Source organism: Artemia franciscana, unplaced genomic scaffold (assembly GCF_032884065.1).
Source record: "Artemia franciscana unplaced genomic scaffold, ASM3288406v1 Scaffold_284, whole genome shotgun sequence".
NCBI classification, from domain to species: Eukaryota; Metazoa; Arthropoda; class Branchiopoda; order Anostraca; family Artemiidae; genus Artemia; species Artemia franciscana.
The window spans coordinates 676,203-701,254 of record NW_027063596.1 but is presented as its reverse complement, the minus strand read 5'-3'; the positions used below and the strand labels follow the sequence as shown (position 1 = coordinate 701,254).

Below are 25,052 nucleotides of genomic sequence, written 5' to 3'. Positions count from 1 at the left end.
TTTAGGAAATAACTATAACCATATAGATAATAACTCACTATATTAGTTTCACTATATGTTTTGTTTCACTATATTAAATTATCTGTTAATTTTGATCATTAATTATGTTAGGAACATATAGCTGTTAGATAATTGAACTATCGTTTAAGGGTTCTGAAATGCTGCAGCTATTTTGTTTCTACCAGATTTTTAATTCTCTTTATAAAATAACGAAGAAAATAAGCGCCCATTCAGTGACTTGCGAAGTTTCTAGCTCATGAATAGGCAAAAATCTGTTGTATATTAAAGACGAGATTTGACAAAGACTCATCAAAACATAAATGTTCCCGGTCAACACTTCTGGCCTTCACTTATAGGCACAACACTAAGGACTAGTGATAATTGTAGTAGCAGTGGTAACATACAAATATTCCCTTTCTGATCATCTCTGTTATCATCTCCTGAAAGTTCCAAATTTATATACCCAGTCATTCATGATTTACACGTTTTGGACAATCCATAAACACATAATGTGTTTTGATTTACTTCAGCACTCTCCTCAACATTCTCTGAAAGGCTCACCTGTTTTCCTTTCATCTCTTGAGAAAATTAAGTTCAAACATATATACCTTTCTGAATGATTTGTGCTATATGTAAGCAATGAACAAATTTCCTAACTTAAGGACTTAACCTAAGGACTCTATGAAGGTTAACATCCCAAACATATAATTACTGGACCTTTCAATAATGCTGAACAAAATACTTCTAATAAAATTTTGATTGGATACTTTTTGGGGAATGATAGGATTATGGAGGAGGGGAGGGTTGTCCTCTTTTCACTTTTGACTCTTAAAATGGACACTACATTTTACAACATCCAATCGAATCCGAAGCCCCATCTGATACGAAGTTTATAGGACCATCCATTCCATAAGAAATTTATGTGCCCGGTGCACAATTTATTAACTTTGCACCTGGGATCTGGAGGATTGTGTCAACCTTGAAGCCATTGTTACATGCTCTTTGGACTATTGTAAATGAAATGGCTACCTCTAAATTTTGATTGGATGTGTATGGGGAAAATAGATTTTCAGGAAAAGGGGGAGGCTACTTGCCTTCCATATATTTTGAATCTCTTAAGAGAAATAAAAGTATGGTTTTCCGAGCAAATGAGTTTCCTCTACAGTTCAAACAACCAAATGTTCCATAAAAAGCTTATTTGCCCCGGAGAATAGCTTAGAACCTTGGCCTCCGTACTGAGGGTTTTTGTCAACCCAAAAGGTCTTGCTATGTGATCTCTGGACTGCTTTTGAACGAATCGCTATCTCAAAAATTCAATTGGATGTATTTCAGTAAAATAGACCGTAAGGAGGGGAGAGGGCTAGTTGCCCTCGTATCTTTTTGACTCTTAAAAGGGTACTAGAATTCCAGATTTCCAATCCAATAAGCCCCTCCAAAATTTATACCATCGCCCTTTTCTCTTCAGACGATATATGTCTCGGGATACAATTTACAACACTTGTCCTAAGGGCAATTGGGGGGGGGTTGTCATCATCAAATACAGAGTAACTGGATCTTTCAACTACTCTGAACAAAATGCCAATCTATAAATTTTAAATAAACATTTTGGGGGGAATGATTAATGTGCAGGGGGGGGGGCTGTCCTCCAACCACTCCGCCTTTTAAAAAGGGTACTAGACTTTCTGATTACCAGTCCAATAAGCCTCTTCTGAAGCCATACAACTACTATTTCTATTAAAAACTTTCAAGACCCCAGGGCATAGCTTACAAACCACGCCCTGTGGGCTGCAGGGGGGGTCATCCTCAAGGATATAATTTCTGGATCTTTTAACTACGTTGAACTAAGTGATTATTTCAAAATTTTGATTGGATATGTTCAGGGTAATTATTGACGTGGGGGGCTGCCCGCCCTCCGATGACATTTAAATTTTTTTGACTAATCATAACAAAATGGTTATCTCATAATTTCAATTGGATGTGTTTCGGGAAAAGCTGATGTCAAGAGGGGGGCTCGCTACTCTCCCTCTAGAACTAGCTCAAGATTTTTTTTATTTTGGGAGATTTCATAGCTGAAGTTTCAAATTTTTTCATCATAGGAAAAATTTTTAACAGAAGTTGAACTTTAAAATGTGTTACAATCTACATCAAAAGTTATTTTGCTAGACATGTCGACAATTCCATTAATGTTCAATTAATGATAATAAGGCTCGTCAGGTGATCAGGGCTCTGCTCGGATTCATTGTGTTATTTTATCGACAATCTGCTTAGCAAGCAGATCAATGCATTGGGGCTGTCATCAATAATATAAAAAAAAATTCCCGTAAAAAATATCTCGAGACATTACAACAAGACCAGATGGTGACTTTCACTCTCTGTGAAATGTTTTATAGCAGTCGTGTAATACAGACGACACTGACAGGCACCATGCATAGAAATTCTCGGAAACAAACCATGAAACTTTCTAAAACAAAGAGATGCCAGAATCATGCCAGGAAATTCCCCGGAATCGACAATCTCAGAGGCAAAGCAACTGTTTTTTTCTATAGCCAACTGTTATAGAAAACCCATTATCCATCCAGGTGGTTCAGATGTCATGTTACCATTATTTGGTATCATCGAAAACTGTCTAGCATACTTGTCAAGTGATTGTGATTTGTCAGAATGATGCCAAGGAATTCCTGGAAGCCAGAATGATGGTGACTTAGATGGTGACTTTGGCAGTACAGATGGGAAAATTTAGAACAGAAGTAAACTCTTTTTTTCATCTTTGAAAAAGCTTAAAACTGAAATGTAAGCTTTTTCTCTTTTATGGGAAAATTCAGATCAGAAATTTCGCTTTTTTCACTGTTTAGGAAGAACAAAAAACCAAGAACCAAATTTCTCTTCTTTAGAAATAATTCAGAACAGACGTTGAACTTTTTTCCTCTTCTTTGAGAAAATACGGAACTAAAGTATAACTTTTTTTTTCTTTGGGAAAATTCAGAACTTTAGTGTAACTTTTATCAATTCTATGGAAAACCTTAGAACTGTAATTTGATTTTTTATTTTTTTTTTTTTTTTAAGTTGAAATTCCGAAGCGAAGTTGAGCTTCGCTTCGGAATTTTTTTTTTTTGGTTTCCGTATTGTTTAAGGTAGAAAATATTTAATTAAACTCATTTAAAATAAATTGTTTAAATTAAAGTTAAATTTGTTTTAGGTTTGATAGTATTTATTTCATTTACTTTTTTCTATTTCAGGCAGGCAATTTTATAGATGTAGTGAGTGTAGCTTTTTCTTATGGTCAGACGAGGTAAAGAATGTGGAAGATTCAAATCACTCAGGAAGACCACCACAAGCTCAAAATCATACAACTGGAGTCACAAATTGCCACTGTGCCATTCAGGCCAAAATGTAAAAAAAATTGAATTCTGTAACCTTTTTGTATATCTATTTGTAGAGAATTTATGTATTAAATCTATGATATATATATATATTATATACATATATATATGTATATATATATATACATATATATATATATATATATATATATATATATATATATATATATATATATATATATATATATATATATATATATATATATATATATATAAATATATATATATATATATATATATATATATATATATATATATATATATATATATATATATATATATATATGAAAAATTAAATATTAACTTCAAATACTTAGTTTATATCAAACAGTTCGTGGTAACGAACTGTAGTCAGGAGCGACCCGGCTCAATAGTAAACGAAACTCTAAAAACGGAATTTTGATCCTAAAAGATACATCAAAAGAATCGAATTGTTATGCTGATTTTAAATATATAATTTTCATCAAATTTTGTCTTTGTGATCAAAAGTTAGGAGCCTGAGAAAATTTGCCTCATTTCGGAAAATAGGGGGAAACACCCCCTAAAAGTCATTGAACTGGGTGTATCAGAGAACCTATCTATAAAAATGTGGAATTTCGTATTTTTTGCCGGAAGACAAATCACGGGTGCGAGTTTATTTGTTTGTTGTTTGTTGTTTTTCTTTTTTTTTTCTTTACCCCAGAGGTCATCGTATCGACCAAGTGGTCCTAAAATGTCACAAGAAGGCTCATTCTAACGGAAATGAAAAGTTCTAGTGTCCTTTTTAAGTGACCAAAAAAATTGGAGGGCACCTAGGCCCCCTCCCACGCTCATTTTTTTCCAAAAGTCAAAATTTTGAGATAGCCATTTTGTTCCACATAGTCAAAAACCATAATAACTATGTCTTTGAGAATGACTTTACCCCCACAATCCCAAAGGGAGAGGCTGCAAGTTACAAACTTTGACCAGTGTTTAGATTATAGTGTTCACAGTTATAGTGTTTTATTATATTATATATTATATTGTATATTATATATATTATATATTATTATATATATATATATATATATTATATATATTATATTTATATACTACATATATATTATATATATATATATATATATATATATATATATATATATATATATATATATATATATATATATATATATATATATATATATATATATATATATATATATATATATATATATATATATATATATATATATATATATATATATATATATATTATATAGTTATATTATAGTGTTAACATTAGTGTTAGTGTTTACACAGTAATAGTTATTACGAAGGGGGCCATTTGGGAGGATTTTTCCTTGGAGGAAGAAAAACTCGATGAAAAGGGCGCAGGATTTTCTAGCATTACTATAAAAAACAATAAAAAAATGAAGATGAAAACGTTTTTTCAATTGAAAGTAAGGAGTAGCACTGAAACTTAAAACGAACAGAGATTATTACGCATATGAGGGGTTCTAAAAATAATTTAGTATAGAGAGCGAGGTATTTAGGAGGATATAATTACCTCGCTCTTTATGCTAAAGTATTTTTAGTAATTTCAATTATTTATTCTACGGCCTTTCTGATTCAGGGGTCATTCTTAAAGAATTGGGACAAAACTTACGATTTAGTGCAAAGAGCGAGGTATTAACGAGGGTAAAAACCCCCTCGTTTACATAATAAAAATATAAGAATATAAAAGTTTGTTACGTAAGTTAATTCTTAAGTTACGTATATCTCTTACTAATAAAAAGATTCGTAAAAATTAAAAGTTTTAGTTGCCTTTTTAAGTAACCCAAAAATTGGAGGGCAACTAAGCCTCCTTCCCCACTCCTTATTTCTCAAAATCATCTGATCAAAACTAAGAGAAACCCATTTAGCCAAAAAAAGAATTAATATGCAAATTTGATTTTAATAATTTATGTGTGGAGAGCCAACATCAAACATAAATTAATTCAAAAACGTTCAGAAATTACATGAAAAAGAACTAGTTTTTTTAACTGAAAGTAAGGAGCGACATTAAAACTTAAAACGAGCAGAAATTATTCCGTATATAAAATGGGTTGTCCCCTCCGCAATACTTCGCCCTTTACACTAAAGTTTGACTCTTTGCCACAATTCTACTTTTTAAAACAATTAAAAATTTTAGCGTAAAGAGCGAGGGATTGCGGAGGGGACAACCCATTTCATATACGGGGTAATTTCTGTTCGTTTTAAGTTTTAATGTCGCTCCTTACTTTCAGTTAAAAAAACTAGTTTTTTTCATTTAATCACTTTAAAAGAGCAACGTTTCGCTTTAGTTTTCAAGTTGGTTAATTGGGAAACTTTATATTTTGATTTCAAGAGCGTTTGTTCTTTGTCGTAGCTCGTACATTTAATTATGAAGTTTCTTCTAATATCCTACTTAAGGAACGCGTTTGTATAATCGATCGTAACTGTATTTTTTTTTTACCATTAACTTATCAACTTAAGAAAACAACCTCCTTGTGTTGCATTTCAATTTCATAATAGGTCATCAATATGTCAACTGTAACGAACAATGTTAAATACGTATAATCTATAAATAGATAATTTGATTTTGGGTTTCCTCACATGAGAAATTAAAACGAAATTTGCATATTAATTTATTTTTATGGCTAAATGGCTTTCTCATAGTTTTGATCGGACGGTTTTGAGAAAAAAGGATTGGGGGAGTAGGTCTAGTTACCCTCCAAATTTTTTAGTTATTTAAAAAGGCAACTAGAAGTTTTAATTTTTTACGAATGTTTTTATTAATAAAAATAAATGTAACTTAAGAATTAACTTACGTAACGAACTTCTACATTCGTATGTTTTTAATACGTATATGAGGGGGGTCACGCCCTCGTCAATACCTCGCTCTTTACAGTAAAGCTTAAATTGTGTCCCAATTTCTTAAAAACGACTCCTGAATCACAGAGGCCGTAGAATAAATATTTAAAATTAATAAAATCACTTTAGTGTAAAGAGAAAGGTATTAGGATGAGGTGAACCCCTCATATGGGTTATAATTTCTGTTTGTTTTAAGTTTTAGTGCTGCTTCTTACTTTCAGTTGAAAAAACTTTTTCATATATATTTTTTCAATGTTCTTTTAAAAATGCTGAAAAATCCCACACCCCCTTCATGGAAATTTTCTTCCCCCATAAAAAATTCCTCCATGGAAAGATCTCCTGAAATAACCCCCTCCTTTTAATCCTTATATCCCCCCAACCAAAAAATTCCCCTAAAAGCGTATGTACACTGCCCAATAACCATTATTATGTGTAAACGCTGGTCAAAGTTTGTATCTTGTAGCCTCTCCAACGGGGACTGTGGGGGAGTAAATTGTCCCCAAAGACATAGTTATTGGGTTTTATGAGTATATTGAATAAAATGGCAATCTCTTAATTTTGATCCGGTGACTTTGGGAAAAAAAATAAGCGTGAGAGGGGGCCTAGGTGCCCTCCAGTTGTTTTGGTCACTTAAAAAGGGCACTAGAACTTTTAGTTTCCGTTAGAATGAGCCCTCACTCGACATTCTAGGACCAATTGGTCGATACGATAGCCCCTGGGGAAAAAAACAAAAAACAAATAAGCACCCATCCGTGATCTGTCTTCTGGCAAAAAATGCGAATTTCCATTTTTGTAGATAGGAGCTTGAAACTTCTACAATAGGGTTCTCTAATACGCTGAATTTGATGGTGTGATTTTTGTTAAGATTGTATTAGTTTTAAGGGCATGTTTTCCCCTAATTTCTAAAATAAGGCAAATATTCTCAGGCTCGGAACTTTTGATGGGTAAGACTAAACCTCATGAAACTTATACATTTAAAATCAGCATTAAAATGCAATTCTTTTGATGTAACTATTGTTTCGGTTACTATTTTGGTTACTATTGAGGTTACTACCACGAACTGTTTGATTTGGCTGTGTTAATATTGTTTTTAATACAGGCCTTCTAAGACAATGGTCTAGATTTTTCTATACTGAGTTTATACTCTTTCCGTAATTTTTACGATGGTTTCGAATTTTAGACAGAAGACTTCTACAACGGAAGGAAACTTTTGTATAATTTTTATCACTTCTATTCAAGGAAATTTTTAGCATATTTTGAAACTTAAGAATCATGTTTTGTCTTGAAACTTTGTTTCACCATAGTGGCACTATATTTGGGAATTCAGTTGCACACTTTGATGTATTATGACAAAAAAATAAAAGGTAGTATTATTGGATTTAGAATATCCCTAGAATTAGTATTCTTTAGAGTAAACTGTGTGTAAACTATAGACCTAAATTTTTGTTTTTGTTGTACTTTCCCCCCTTTTTAGGTCAGTTGTTAAGAAATCAGGGCCAAACACTGGTCGTCATTTTTATGTTTGCTCAAAATCTGAAACGGGAAGATGCAATTTTTTCCAGTGGGCTGATGAAGCTTTGGCTTTCACAGACCAGTCTTTTTCAGGTAAAAAATTCAAATTATATTGATAAGTAACCTAAGTCCAGTACTAATGTTCAGAAACGAGGAGGGGGCTATTAAAAACAGTAGGAAATGTTTATTTGTCTACAATTTTTCAGGGTTTGGGGATTTAGATTTCAAACCAAAATATTCCCAAAGTAAAGAATATTGCTATTTTCTCTTTAATGTTTATGAATAATTCACAAACATGACGATATATTCAAGAAACAATATTGTATATTTTGGGTTTTTTGTATCATTTTGTACGCATGAAATAAGGGTACCCTATTTAATGTACTCTTCCAGCTATTAAAAAAATCAAACTTGACCGAAATCAACCTTTCAACCACAAATGATGACAAATAGGTCAGTAATCATTGCCCCCTTCGATCAATTATTGTGGTCTAATAGTCTATGTGATTCCTTTAATTTGAATAAATTCAATTTTTGTGTTATCTTTATTTTCAAGAATTTAAATTAAAGATAAAATAAAAATCATAGCGTTGTCTCATTTTAAGTTTCTTTTTTTTCATTCCAGTATGTGAAGCGTCTTCAGGGGCTTGCCAAACATTACAAGTCAAAAAAATTACTTTATCTGTAAAGACTTCAACTATCAGTTTTTATGACGATGATTGTTTTCTTTGTCGTACTTAGGTAGAGTCTGCCAGATTGTTTGCTCCTGTTCCAAAATATGAAACCCTTGCTTTTGTTCATGGTCAACAACAGGCTTCATCAAATAGGGGTTACTTTTTGTGAATACCCCAATCTCGACTGAGCTTAATGCCGTTGTACAAATGCTGCAATCATATTGGGATTCCGTTATCGGTACCATTCATGATCCACAAGCGTTACACCAAACAATTTTGGTGACTTTTATGGTGACAATTATGGTGATTGAATGACTACAGGTTTATCCTTGTAGATAGATATCCTTTTATGGTGACAATTATGGTGATTGAATGACTACAGGTTTATCCTTGTAGATAGATATCCTTTTATGTTGACAATTATGGTGATTGAATAACTACAGGTTTATACTTGTAGATGGATATCCTTGACACAGTTATTGATAAAATCAAGATACTGTTATACTGGACAAGTTTTTCATGCTTTTGAAAAGCAAAAAAGACTTCAAACATTATGTCTTGAGTTTGCAAACACAACAAGGGGAGAAATTTTCTCTTGATTGTAAGAGTGACAAAACATCTTGTGGAAGCAATTTCAGCCGTACAGGGGTGATCCTAATGTACAAAGTTCCATTTTCAGTGATAGTTGGATAAATCATAATAAGTACGTGCACCATATCTTAATTAGCTCGACTCCACATTCAAATCTAGTCACATAGGGAGCGTAAAACCTTGCCATACTGTGGTCACCTTTTCAAAATGGCCTATTCAGCTACTACTGAATAATATGAAAAAGACCAAGTATCGGGGATTTGATGAGATCATACCAAGACACTTGCAGCGTAGCAGAAAGCTTTTACATAAGTATTTAGCCCTTCCTGTTATAATTTTATACCAAACAGGGACTCACATCTGAAAACCTTTATGGTTGTCACACAACTAATATTTTGGAAAACAATCAACATCTATTGATTTGTACAAGCTGCCGGCCAATCACAGATTCTTTGGATATTAGAAAAATACTTAAAAAGTTACTGCAGCCCTATATTTTGTCACATCCTTAGATGAGAGACATAAAAATTGAATTTGTGAATAGGTTGATCTACAGAAACTCATATCGAGTACTAGAAGATAAATAACAACTAAACCCTTGGCCAGTAGCTTCCTGTTTCTCTAATACCTTAACGTTTCTGCTAACTCTTACTCTATAGTCCATTTACAAGCACTATCTCCTCCCTTATATTTAGATGTAGATCCTGTATTATGAGGAGAGTGGGAGAAGAAGGAATTCAGACCTTCCCATACCGTGATTTGGTCTTTAGATTCTTTTTTTCACCTACATGTCAGTTTTCTTAGCTAATCAAAAAGAGGTCTCGCATTTCTATATTTATTACCTACCCAAGTCCCCAAAAAAATTACTTTTTAATTGTTTTCTTGTTATAATCTTTCGTCTAGCTTTTGTATAAATTAATCAAGTATTTATATTGTGATTGAATTTGAACTTCAAGTTAAGCATCATTCCTTTTTTTCTTATATTTATTAAAACGCTGAAAACTATTCTATTCTTCGTTAGAAGTTTCGTTTGAAAAGCTTACATAATTCAATAGAGAATATTCGATAGGTGTTATAAATGGAATGTATCTGTTTGACGATTGAATTGAAAGGCTTGTGTGATCAAGAAAATGTCCAGAAAATTCTGAATAGCAGCCGAGAAAAATATCTACAAAGATTACTTTAAATTACTGAGGCAAATTAGATAGGTACACAAAAGGTAATACGTTATTGTTTGTTATGAGTCAACACAAAAATCTTGGTTTTTCCTATTGCGTTTGCAGTGGGCTTTTTAGGTAGGTATGTCTTATGTAGTATGAACAATCTCAGTTGCCCAATTGCTAGCAAGTCCTGCCAATGAAAATGGTCAGTAATAAATCTTTGAATCCTTATTTTTAGCCGGGACAGGGTAGATTTTTAATATATGCCAAAAACATTTTTGTGTCATATTAGTACCATTTAGGTTTAATTTTATACAAAAAAAGAGTTATTTTTAAAAAAAGAAATACTTTGAGAAGAAAATACCTTACATGTCTTAAACAAATTCTATTAAAATAAGGATTAAAAACGATTAAGTCTTGTTCCTTTCCCAGTCCCTAAAAAACGGAATGATATGCAAATATTGTAGGCAGATCAGTGATTTTGTTAAAGCCGCTTTATATTATTTTTTTAATAATCATGTTTATTTAACATAGTGAAACTGTAAATAATAGTGATAATAATAATTTATTTTTTACCAGCTTGTTGAAAAAATTTTAACTGAAGATTTACAGAATTCAAAGTTTTTAAACTGAAGATTTACAGAATTCAAAGTCCATAGGTGGGGTGGGGGACGGGAGGTACAGAAGAATCTATGGGGGATGATTGCCCCTCTCCCTGGCCGGCACTCCTAATTGCTATGAATAAAATAACAGAAGGGGAAACGGCTAAATGGGATATACTTGTCAAAAAATTCAATGTAACACTTATCGTTAATTATTGATGGATGACCAGTAATTAATGAATAAAAAATTTATTCAAACACTAGGAATTTAAAAAAAGGTAATGAATGATAGCCTCTAATATCACTAAGCAAACCATTTCATCAGACTGCTTGGAACAGAAGGCTTGAAATCAACCCTTATTGCTGGGGCTATATTAACTTCAATAATGTTATCATCCAAATGGCTATGAACAACTTGAACAAGGGCAGTAGTTGGAAGTTGTACCTTCCTAGATTTTTTGTCCCCTTACCTTAGATCGAGAAAAATGCCTTTTACTGTTTTTTTTCCATTTCAAAATATCAAGATTGTCCCTCTCTCTCATTGACTTTGAAAAATAATTTTGTGCATGTTCATTAAGAAAATTTTAAATATTAAAATTTTAATGTTTAATTTTAAACATTTTCATGTTTAAATGTTTAAACATTTTAAACATTTAAAATGTTTAAATGTTTAAGACCCCCTCCAACATTTTCTATTAAATTATAGAATATGTTATTAATTTTATATATTTGAGAATTAAAATGTAAAATCAGCGATGGTAGACTAGACCATAATTAGTACGATGAAACGAAATCAGCAATTAATTTTTTAATTACACATAGTGCTGAATAATACTATAGTGCTAACAGAATAGTCTCAGATATGCAACCTAGTATCTAGAAGGGGAAAAACAGATGCGAGTAGTTAATTACGCTAAATATTTGGTGTCAATGCATCTGATTCAACCCCCCCTCATTTTCGTGAATTTTTCTTCTTGGCTTAACTTACCAAGGAAAGTGGAAATTAAATAAGATTGTTCGAGTTGGTTAAGTGGAAGTCGAGACTACCATGTAATTTAAAAAATCAGTAAAAATTAGTCTAATTTTATAATGAAAGAGACTTTTATATCGTCAGTCGGTTATCAAAAGAATGTATCTCCATAATTGTGTATCTTACACCAATACAATCCTGGAATCCAATATAATCTAATCAAAGGGTGGTAAGGAACTAAGGGTTGTCAGCTATCAGCACCTAATCTAGCATAAAGTTTTATATAAACAAAGATAATATCAGTGGTAGAAAACTTTCTAATAATCTTCTGATTTCTATAAGAAAACGGCAGGTAGAATAAATATTTGCAATAACGAAAATAATACTCTTACAATTTGTAAATCTTGATTATTTAAAAACGGGTGCAAACAAGACAAAAACAATATAGAATTATTGCAATAAGTAGAATTTAGTCTAGATAAGGCATTTTGTAAAAATATGCCTCGGTTCCAGATAATTTTTGCGTACCCAGTTTTAAGTTTATTTTTAATATCATTAAGCCCAAAAGATCGAAAAGCCGATAAAGATAAAGATAAACAAATCGTAATACCAAGCCACCGAATCGAAGATAAAAGCTTAAATGAAATTAAATAAAAAAACAAGTTCTTTTTCAACTGCAAGTAAGGACTGAAATTAAAAATTAAAACGAAGAGAAATTATTCTGTATATGAAAGGGGTTTTCCCCTCTTCAACTCCTCGCTCTTAACGCTAAAGTTTTACTCTTTCTCAAAACTCTACTTTTTAAAACAATAAAAAACTTTAGTGTAAAGAGTGGGGGGTTGAAGAGAGTAAAACCCCTTTCATAGACAAAATAATTTCTCTTCGTCTTAAGTTTTAATGTCGCTCCTAACTTGTAGTTAAAAAAAAAACTATTTTTGTATTTAAATTCTGAACGTCTTTGAATAAATCAGTGTTTTGATTTTGGCTCACCGCATATGAATAATTAAAACAAAATTTGCATATTAATTTTTTGGATAAATGGCTTTCTCATAGTTTTGATCGGACAATTTTGATATAAAAAAGTGGTGGGGGAGGACGCCTAGTTGCCCTCCAATTTTATTTACTTAAAAAGGCAACTCAAACTTATTATTTTTTTTACGATCGGTTTTATTAGTAATAATTATACGTAACTACAGAATTAACTAAAGAAACGACTTCTATATTTGTTTGTTTTTATTAAGTATTTGAGGGGGTTAATCCCCTCGTCAATACCTCGGTCTTTACACTAAAGCTTGAATTGTGTCCCAATTCTTTAATAATGACCCCTAAATCACAAAGGCTGTAGAATAAATAGTTTAAATCACTAAAAATACTTTAGCGTAAGGAGCGAGGTATTGTGGAGGGGAATACCCCCTTGTATACGTGATAATTTCTGTTCGTTTTAATTCTGATCCTTACTTTCAGCTGAAAAAACTTTTTTCATTTATTTTCTTATTGTTTTTTCTTAATAATGCTATAAAATCCTAGGGCACCTTCATGGAAATTCTCTTCTCTCGTGATAATGTCCTCCATGAAAAGATCCTCCCACGAAACCCCCTCTTCTCGACCCCTCCTCCCCTCAACGCAAAAACGTCACCCTGAAAACGTATGTACACTTTTCAATAATCATTACTATATGTAAACAATGGTCAAAGTTTATAACTTATAGCCCCTCTCCTGGGGACTGTGGGGGATTGAGTCAGCCCAAAATTGCATAATTATTAGATGTTTCGACTATGTTCGACAAAATAGCAATCTCAAAATTTTGATTCGGTGACTTTGAGAAAAATATTAGCTCGGGAAGGGGCCTAGGTGCCCTCCAATTTTTTCGTCTCTTAAAAAGGGAACTAGAACTTCTAATTTCCGATAGGATGAGCCTTCTTGCAACATTTTAGGACCACTGGGCTGATACGATAACCCCTGGGAAAAAAAAACAAAACAAAACACGCATCCGTGTCTTCTGGAAAAAAAATACAAAATTCCACATTTTTGTAGATAGGACCTTGAAACTTCGGTTTTATGGTCTTGTGAAACGCTGAATATAATGATGTGATTTTTGTTAAGATTCATTGACTCTTAGGGGGTATTTCCCCCCAATTTCTCAAATAAGGCAAATTTTCTCAGGCTCGTTACTTTTGATGGGTAAGACTAAACTCAATAAACTTATTTATTTAAAATCAGCCTAAAAATACAATTCCTTTGATGTAACTACTGTATCAAAATTTCATTTTTTAGAGTTTCGTTACTATTGAGCCGGGTCGCTCCTTACTACAGTTTATTACCACGAACTGTTTGAAAGAACCACAAGCAAGATACCTACTTTGATGTTTAGCATTAAAAACCAAATATTCAGTAATAAGTTTGAGGCCGATTTCCTCAAAAGACTTAGAAACAAGCTGGGTCGACTTAATTAGACCAGATTTTGTGTGGCTAATCAAAAGTAAATCATCCGAATATACAATATACGAAAAGTTGGTAGGGTCTAAAAAACATGATAGATTCATGCGCGACAAAATAGAATAAAGACAAGCATTAAAAAGATACGTGGATACGACTCCTCCTAGCCTAAGACCGGAACGAATAGGGATATTAGCAACAGCTTGCGTCGAACATATGAATTAGCATACAAAAAACAAAGAGTTGATTTAATAGACACATTAACACCAAGTTGGATTAAAGAATACCAAAGTTGGTTGTGGCAAATTGAATCAAAAGTTTTTGAAACATCAAATGCAAAAAATTCATCTCAAAACCGTTCTCATCTCAAAAAATCTCAACATCAAATGCAAAAAAAATGCATCTCAAAACCGTTTTTATGCGCTTCAAGTAATAGCGAAGCTAGAGCCCGATGAGCATGTTGGCATCCTAAATACGGCTTGAAGCTGAACTGATTAGACATATAATCTGCTTTAGACAGGAGATCAGGGAGCAAAACATATTATACTTTACTTAAAGTACAAGCAATCGTAATAGGCCTATACGAAGGGCAACTAGTTGGATCCTTACCATGTTTCAGAATTGACGTAATGTTACCAAATAAAAAAGAATCGGGGGACTAAAGACGAGCATAAACACATCTAGAAAAATATTTACAAGTAATAAACTAATTCCTCTGAATCGGTATTGAGGTGAACAGCACTAATGCCGTCGATATCATAAGATTTTGATTTAAGTCTCTTCACAATTTTTTTGACACAGTCAATACAAATGGGAAGCAAAACGAGAATGAACCGCATATATCACTGTATCAAAAATCTTACTATAGTGACTAATCCATGATACATTCGGGATTTGATCGGCCATAGGCAATCTATTGAACTTCATGACATTAATCACTTTTTTCCACTGGATAGGATTTGGCACCATTATATCTAACTCTTCGAAGACAACGTTTAGAATCCAGCATTAATCTTTATTTAATATATAAAACACTATCCCATAGGGAGCGGCCGCAAGCTAACCATATTTTGAGCCAGAATTTAGCCCGATTTTTTTTAGTTTTGAGCTATGGGTCATTCTTCCAAATTGAACTTCTTGTTTGGGCTGAAATGCGATATAGGAGAACAGCTACTTCTTCTGACCTTTTTAAGCACGACACAATATGGCTATAATGAATATTAAGTTGAATTCTGGCTTGCGGGGATTCAGCGCTTGTACACAACGGATTATAAGGGACTTTAGTCGTTGATAGAAGGCTAACAAGCGTAGAAAAATAAAGACGCCCTGTCACCATTGTTCTATTTTCTTTTAGAATCCACTTTGTAGAATTAGGACGAAGATTCTTTTTAGCAGAACCATTAAGGGTAACAATGAGCGACAGGGGAGAAAGTCATAATCACACTCACCCTCATCAACATGGACTTCGCCACAGGTTAGACTAGAACAGACACTACAATGGCTAATGTCTGAAAGTGAGCCACTATTATATGTGAATGGGAGGTAAAATTCTGTAACTACCTGGTAATGAATCTAAAAGAAGCTTGGTTCACACTGATAAGGAGTTAATTTTACAGTTCATATAGCCAATTAATAACCCGTCCAGTCCATAATTTTCAATGCCATTTAGAAGACCTTTTATTAATGTGCAAGATTTTGTAAAATTTGGAAGACTTCGTAGGCACTTCTGGTCACAGAGAGATAAACATTAACAAGGACAAGGTTGGCAAGAAGAATAGCAATATAACAATTACCCTCGGGATAACATAAAGGGAGTGGTGAAAACAGCGTCTTTTTTATTAAACATGCTAGGCCACCTGACTGTCTGCCAGTGGGTTTGAGAGCACTTTTAGAATAAACTAAATGTTCATTACTTCAGTGTAGGGAGTTTAAGCTCACTAAAGGTAGAAGATGTTCTTGGAGAAATAAAACATCAAAATTTTCTACTTTCTAATCTAAAAAAAAACGTCTTTATCCTTCGCACCGTTAAAATTGAACGAGCGTATAGTGATGTTAGTCTTATCACTCATTTTTTTGTATAAGATGACCGTTTCGACAAAAGTTCATGAAGGATTTGGCATTTCAATGAAAATAATACGTGATTGCCACATGATTTGCAGGAAGAATCAGGTGAGGATTAATGTTGTCCTGCGCAACAGAGGCAGTGTTTTCCTGCATTACAATTTGATTTTGAGTGATTAGGTGATAGACAATTATAACAGCATTTGGGTTGGTGCTGGAAATCGTATATCCTATACCCAATCTTTATAACAATTCAAAGTACATTAGCGAGCACAAAAACTTTTCAAAAAACACTATAACAGCCCATTCGTTTTGCATGAATAATATTACTGCAATCAATTAGCATCCCCTCATCAGAATTGTCGGTATACCTTTAACGATTCCAATATACTTCGTTTCTTTTACTTGGGCGTCACAACTCCTTATTACGGATGGAACGACATTGCAAGTCCTTTGCAGCAATCTTAATAATTCGTACCACCAGCTTATCATCAGATTGCTTAATGCTATGAACGCATTGATGACCTAGAATACAGTATATTATTTCGTAACGCTTTGCGGGACTGTTTAATTAGGATGGGACTTTTAATTAACAAAAGTTGTCTGATCATGGTTCAATAATTGAGGGCTGGGGCTGCTAAGAGGGGAAATTAAGATAAAGGAGTATTAGTATATGCATGATCACTACTGCTACGACTGCTATGATGATTTCAAGGTGGCATTAATCAAGAGAGCTCCGTCATCTGCGACCCATATTTTGATAGTCACCCCAACTCACGATAAAAATCTATAACAATCATTTTGACATTTTGTTTTTACAACTTTCACACCCTTTTTCTATTGTTACATAAATTTCCTTTAAACTATAGTCGCTTATCTTCATGAACTCCCAAAAATGAAAGAACACAGTTCTGTTTTCATTTTGCAAAATATTAATTTTTGTCATTAATCCTAAGAAATAAGGCAATTTATAACCCAACAATTGGCCTACATTTTAACAGTAAGAATAATTAGACCATATTTTGTTAAATCTTACCTCTTTGTATTGTTTTATTATAGGCATGGTTATTCGTGTTTTTGAGCCTGAATTTAGTGGCAAATATTGCTACCTAGATGGAATAAATGCAAAACAGTCATACCATCTCCAAGTTATGCTTAGGAAACTCATGCGAAGTCAGATTCAAATCATGAAGGCTGGTGCTGATAGTCCAGGCGCTTGGCATGTTAAAGGCATGACAGCTTTACAATTGATGTCATTTTTCCAGCAGCAGTATACAGCCAAAACTGTAGGCTACCAAATAAGGCTATCATAGGAAAGTTGCCAACAAACAAGAAGGAGCAATGTTGAAGATTTTGAAAATATTACCCAATGTATTAAATTAACCATAATTTTATAGTTATTAATTATATTATTTGAGAATTAAAATGTAAAATTAACAATGGTAGACCAGACCATAATTAGTACGATGAAACGAAATCAGCAATTAATTTTCTAATTACACATTAAATTATTAAAGTGCTGAATAGTACTACAGTGCTAACAGAATAGTCTCAGATATGCAACCTAGTATCTAGAAGGGTAAAAACAGTACGGTAAATATTTATTGTCAATGCATCTGATTCATACAGCTGAATATAGCTGGGCTATGAAACCAAGCGGTAAGGATATGGAGCCAAGGGGGTTGTTGAGGGGTATGGAGAGGATACCTACAAAGTCCTGCAATTCTAGGTGTCTCACCTCAAAGTATTAGATAAAACTCTTGATCCCAACAGCTATTGTCAGAGGCTTCAAAGGTTCAAATTTTTATTTCAGAGTCAATAAGTAAAAACAGGACAAACAAAAATCATAAAAATCAAACAATAAAAGTAAACAACTGGCAAACAATGATAAAAAAATTTTCAGAATGTAAGATCATTTGTTAGTCAATTATTAAACTGTGAAACGTAAATTTAAAAGATAAAAACCGATAAATCTCATTAAAAAATATTCAGTAAATACAAAACATTTTGAAGGGACATTTACAAATAAAAGGGAAAACAAATCAGGTGAACAAACACAAAGTTCATGTTGCAACAATATCAAATAACAAGAGAGAAAAGCTAGTGGGCTAATTTGTTTATTTTTTCTGTAATGAAGGGAACTATATACAGAGATAAATCAGCAAACAGGGGAAAAGAAATTGAACGGGTGCAGAAGCGACTCAAGAGGGGAGAAATCTAAGTGGGAAGTATCTTTAGAGGAAAATATTTTCCGTGCAGTAGATTTTGTTCTTTTTTTTGCAAAACGGAGGCGTAACGTTAACCACTTTTACTCAAATGTTTTTAGCTCAGCTTTTATTTTAAAGATGAGATTATGAAGCCTTATCAGCTTAGAAAATCATAAAGAGTCCGCGTTTTTTGATGAATTTAATTGTTTTCAAATTCATTGAGCTAGACATTCTGGTATTTGACTACCTACAAGCATTTTGATAAAAATGAGGCAACCATTTTATAAGGATAGAATTAATATTAAATTCAATGACAAATTTCTCAACTAATTTATTGCGGTTAACAAAGTTAAAAGCTTTTCGAAGATCAATGGAAATTAAGTTTGGCCAGGCTTTGTGCACTTCGAGAATTTTCCCAATCAGATTGATAAGAAAAACTTGTTAATGGGAGGTAGAATTTTAATGGTGGTCCCCAAATTGAGATTCCAAAAAACCTCTTTTAGTAGGTAGAATGACTTTTTGTTTTAATCAATGTACAAGGAGTCCTTCAGAAATTTAAGAAATCTAGGGGTGAGAGAAAAAGATTAGGCGGCTTCAAAGCCATGCTTCCCGAGTTTGTATTTGAGGAAGTTAGGAAAATTGGTTTTCACTTTTTTGTAAATTGCTCACACTTTGTATTCTCGTTCAAAGGGAAAACCAACGGTTTTGACAGGAGGTCACTGAAAACAGTGATTAAAAGAAATACAAAGGACAAATACTTGTTTTTCTTAGTTTTTCAATTCTGCTTTTGATCTCAGAAAGAAAATGGAGAGAAGATAAGGAGGAGGAATCATCTTTTGGTAATTGATAAGATAATGCTGGAAGGATAAAGACAAAATAAGTGAGCAGCCTGTTCGAGGGGTTCAAATAGGCTGATGTTAACCTGGTCAAGAAACCTGCCAAAAAAATCTTAAACCTGGGCTTCCAATTTTTTTCTTTATCAGTAAATGTTTGTTTCCACTGATTCTTATTAGGATTGGCAATGTCAATGAGATACTTTGTTTAGTGATTTCTCCTTTTATTAGCTTCATCCAGTTTACCATATCTAATTTGTTTCTAATTGGTAATCATATAGGTTGATTAATGAAGGATTTATCACAAGAGAATTTTGAATTTTTTTCTGAAAATATATTTGATATTTATCATTGTGATTTTTAACAAAAATAGAAATGTTTGCATTGGAAGAATCTTCAGTTTTCCGCTACATACTAAACACAAAGTTCCAATTCTGAAAGGGTGATAAGAGCTGTAAGTTATTTAGAAAGAAACTTGAAGCGGGATACAAAAAGGGAAAGATAATAACTCTGATCCAACTGGTGCAAAGTTGGGGTGGGGGACACAAAGAGATGTGTTCTCCCTAGTAGTTGCTAGGGACCTTCAAATAGATTATTTATGTTTGGACAAGATAAATAGCGATGAAGACCATACTGCCTTTCCATATCAAACAAACACACCTTAGAAACACTCGAGAAACTTTTCAAAGACGTGAAATTCAATTCAGTGAATATTTCGGGTCTATGTGCAAGGGGCGTTTTCAGCATAACAGCAATATATATATATATATATATATATATATATATATATATATATATATATATATATATATATATATATATATATATATATATATATGTTATAGTCAATCTGGAAGAGAGCTAATTCTGAAAAGAAATTCTTGTTTTCTTTAAGTCCGTTCTTTGTTTTCATTTAGTGTTTTTTTAAGGACTTAATTTGCAATGGCTACAATACGATAAGTCTAAAACATATACTATTTTAATGTTGTGTATTTGTTCAAGGCAGATTTATAAGCTTGTTTAAGAGCTTTGTGTGGATGTGAAAAGAGTTATTAGTCCCTAGCCTACGCTGTTGAATTCTATTCCTTTTTAACCATAGCAGTTTTAAAGATCTTATAAAATGTAAATTAAAACTTAGAAAGGGTTGGTAAGCATTAAGTTAGGAAATGTAGAATTTTATTTGCTCAGGCAGGTATAATAGGTTGTTTGGGCACGGAGTAGTGCTCATGGTGACAAAGGAAGCCTCTTAGCCTTGTTTAGGCTGGGAGTGTAATCATAATAGAATACTAATTGCTGATTTCATCACTAAAAAATAAATGGTAACGATTATGGTAGCATGTCTTTTGAAGAACAGACTGAGTAGGATAGTAGTGACTAGGATAGAGTTTTACTTACATCTGCAGGGACAACTGCACAGACTCCAAGGTATATATATACTCTTTTCATTAAGCAATCTTAATGCCCAGCTTCAGAGAATATTGAGGGGAATACTGAAATTATAAACTTTATGAGCATTCAAATTGTCCATTGGCGTAGGTACAATATTTTCGGAACATTTTTACTTACACTTACATTTTGACTTACTTTTACTTATTTTAATAACTATTACTAGACACACAAAAAAACGGACAAAGACTATTAGAAATTTAAATCATTAGGTGAGGCAAAAAATTAAATAAATTTTGGAACACTTGGAAATATCGATTGGGATGCGGAGCTTGATCATAGACACCAAATGTATTCTGGTTTTCCAAACGGCAGGTTTACAATATCTTAAGAATAATTAAGATTATTAGGCTAAAGGTTAAAGAGAATGTTGTGGAGAATGTCCAATTATAGCAAAATACAACTATGTGCATCCTGGTTGTTAAAAAGAAATAAATGCATAATATCAAGATGGGCGAAGCTAAAAATTCCATTAAATGCTAAAATAATTCAAAACGTGTTATATACCCCTAGTTCGTTATAATGTTTCTAACAATATATTTGGAACAGCTAACGGTTTTCAGCACAAAACTTTAGAGCAAGTTGAGGGGATGTTTGTTTAATTCAATCAAAATAGGTCGTTTTTTATCCCGGTTGTCGGGAGGGGTTGTCTGCAATGTCTCAGCAATGGCTAACAGTTTTTAATTGAAGCTTTTGGGGAATCTGAGGCGATTTTAACATAAATCAAAATGTATTATTTTGAGCTAATAAATTAGAATCTGATACTTAAATTATGAAGTGTAATACTTGAAAAATTGGAGAATTCTTCATTAAGTTATCAAATATCAAAACTTTAGTGGCAATCAAAAATTAACTGAAATTAATGAAAAAATACTTTTCCTCAAAGTTTATCAAAAGAAAGTAGGCTAAAGAGCCTAAACAACTTGTTGACTGACACAAATAAAGTTCTATAGTTATTCGAACTCATAATGATCAGAAATTACAGCTGAAAAATAAATTAAGTTAAAAAAGAACAGAAATTAAAAAAATATATATATTCGTATCAAACATTAAGATTATATGCACAGAAGTAGATGAATAAATGATTTTTATACGAGTAAAACTTTAATTTATTAATCAACTCAAACTATTAACGAGCCTAAATATAAAGGTTTTAAGGTCTATACGGTCATTTGCTATTTACTTAAAACAAAATAAACTTTACACGTTTTTTTCAGTATTTATTACATTAGAAAGACCATTTGCTATTTACTTATAACTAAATACACTATACACATTTTTCAGTATTTATAAATTTAAAAATCATAAAAATACTATGAAATAAAATCTTCAGTTGGTGAGATTCTTAGGAATTAATATCATTACAAATTAAACATTCAGTTAATTTTAGTTCTTTCCAATGGCATTGATCGTAATACTAATTGTGTTTTTTAATTTCTCATTGATGTTTTGAAAAACTAAAGTAAAATGATTAGAATACATATTACTTTCAATAAATGCAAAGGGCTTCAACCTGCTTTGGTGTAGCGGGGCACTCTAAGTGAACTTAGCTGACCCTAACTAGAACGTTTTTTTGTATAAATTCCCACTATATAAGTCTCTAACACTAGAAACTTGAGAGAGTCAAGACGTGTTGTCATCCAAAAGTGAAAATGAATGGATGGCCGTGATAGGAATGTAAAATTTTGTAAGAACAATCTCTTATACAAATTTGGATGAAGAATAAATTTTTTAGGATCTGGTTTTTGTAGGAACCATTTTTTGTTTTATAAGAAGTATTTTATGTTTTATAACAAGTATTTTGTATTTTGTACGAACATTTGTGACTGTTAGGATGCATTTTTATTTTGTAACACTGGTGTTTTGCTTTGTAAGAAGTATTTTGTAAGATGTAAGAAGAATTTGTGATTTTTCAGGTTGTATTTTTGTATTGTGAGAGTTTTTTTTTGTTTTATAAGAAGTATTTTTAATTTTTAGGAAAATTTGTAATTGTTTAGGATGTATTTAGTTTTGTAAAAAAAAAATTGTAAGAAGAATTAGGGAATCTTTAGGATGTATTTTTGTTTGGTAAAAACTATTTTTGTATTGTAAGATGTATTTTTAATTTTTTTAAAGGAATATATGGTCTCTTAGGATGTGTTTTGTTTTGTATGAATTACTTTTGTTTTGTAAGAAGTATTTTTTTTTAAACAAGTACTTTGTATTTTGTATGAAGAGTTTCTGATCGTTAGGATGTGTTGTAGGAATTAGTTTTTACTCTGTAAGAAGTATTTTGAATGATATAAAAAGAATTTGTGATTTTTTAGGATGTATTTTGTTTTGTAAGAATTATTTTTTGCTTTGTAAGAAGTGTTTTCGTTTTGTAAGAATATTCTCTGATTTTTAGGATATATTTTGTATCATGTATGAACAGTTTGTGATTGCTTAGGATTTAATTTCATTTTTTAAGAAGTATTTTATATTTTGTGAGAATAATTTGCGATTTCTTAGGATTTATTTCTGTTTTATAAGAATTTTCCATTTTGTAATAAGTATTTTTTATTTTGTATGAAGAATTTGTGATCTTTTGGGATGTATTTTTGTTTTGTAACAATTTCTTGTTACGTAAGAAGTATTTGTATGATGTAAGAAGAATTTTCAATTTCTTAGAGTGTATTTTTGTTTTGTAAGAATCATTCTTTCTTTGTAAGAAGTATTTCTCCGTTTTTTAACAAGTATTTTTTTATTTTGTATGAACCATTTGTGACTGTTTGGGATGTATTTTGGTTTTGTTGTTAGAGAAATTTTAAAGATGTTTTATAAGAGAATGATATAAAATTATTCAAAACATAGGAAGTAGTCCTTCCTAGAGACCTTTTAGAGATATTTTCGTAGAGAATGATATAAACTTGTTCAAAACATAGAAGAAAATTAGGTAATACTATTCAAAATTCTTAGAAAATTAGGTAATACTTTTTCAAAACATAAGAGAATAGCCGTTCTTGGAGAATTTTTAAAGATTTTTCCTAGAGAATGATACAAACCTGTTCAAAACATAGAAAATAGTCCCTCTTAGAGAATTTTTTGATATATTTTATTAGAGAATGATATAAACTTAATCAAAACATAGGAAAACAGTTCTTCTTCGAGAATTTTTAGAGATGTTTTCTTAGAGAATGATATAAACTAGTTCAAAACAAAGGAAATAGCCCTTAGAGAAATTATAAAGATATTTTCTTGGAGATTGATACAAACTTGTTCAAAACATAGGAAAATAGTCCTTCCTAGAGAATGTTTAGAGGTCTTTATATATAAGATGATATCAACTTCTTCAGAAAAGAGCAAAATAGTCCTTCCTAAGGAATTTTTAGACATGTTCACATAAAGAATAACACAAACTTGTTCAAAACATAGGAAAATAGTCCTTCTCAGAGAAACTTAATTGATATTTTCAAAGTGATAAAAGTTTGTTCAAAACATAGAAAAATAGTTCTTCTTAGAAAATTGTTTAAAATATTTTCTTTGAGAATAATGTAAACTTGTTCAAAACTTAGGAAATAGTCCTTCTTAGGGATATTTTAGAGATATTTTCTTGGAGAATGATATAAGCTTGTTCAAAGCATAGGAAAATAGTCCTTCTTAGAGAATTTTTTAGAATATTTTCTTTGAGAATGATGTAAACTTGTTCAAAACGTAGAAAATAGTCCTTCTGAGGGAAATTTTAGAGATATATTCTTGGAGAATGATATAAACTTGTTCAAAACATAAAGAAATACTCCTTCTTGGAGAATTTTTAGAGTTGTTTTCTTAAAAAATGATGTAAATTTGTTCAAAACATAGAAAAATTGTCCTTCGTAAAGAATTTTTAAGAGATGGTTTCATAGAGAATGATAGAAACTTTTCAAAACAAAGATATATAGTCCTTCTTAGAGAAACCCTTATAGATGTTTTCATAAATAATGATATAAGTTCGTTCAAAACATAGGAAAACAGTCTTGCTTAGAGAACTTTTAGAGATGTCTTATTAGCGAATGATATAAACTTGTTCAGAACATAGGAAAGTAGTCCATCTTCAAGATATTTTAGATGCGTTATCTTAGAGAATGACATAAACTTGTTCAAAACTTTGGAAAATAGTCCTTCTTAGAGAATTTTTAGAAATAATTTTTTTAGAGGATATAAACATGTTCAAAGCATAGGAAAATATTCCTTCTTAGAATATTTTTCGAGATGTTTTCTTAGAGAATGATACAAACTTATTCAAAACATATGAAAATAGTCCATCTTAAAGAATTTTTAGAGATTTTTCTTAGAGAATTATATAAATCTGTTCAAAACACAAGAGAATATT

General features: G+C 31.7%; 1 protein-coding gene across 2 annotated transcripts in view; it reads left to right on the top strand.

The window, feature by feature from the left end:
* Positions 1 to 17,676, top strand: part of LOC136043033 (uncharacterized) — a 77,288-nt gene extending 59,612 nt beyond the window's left edge. For both annotated transcript variants that reach the window (XM_065727933.1, XM_065727934.1), the window contains exons 7-9: positions 3,237 to 3,390; positions 7,705 to 7,835; positions 17,296 to 17,676. In XM_065727933.1, the coding sequence (XP_065584005.1) occupies positions 3,237 to 3,390; positions 7,705 to 7,835; positions 17,296 to 17,549 (539 nt within the window). In that variant the 3' untranslated portion in view covers positions 17,550 to 17,676. The remainder of the gene's footprint in view (positions 1 to 3,236; positions 3,391 to 7,704; positions 7,836 to 17,295) is intronic.
* Positions 17,677 to 25,052: the final 7,376 nt, after the last annotated feature.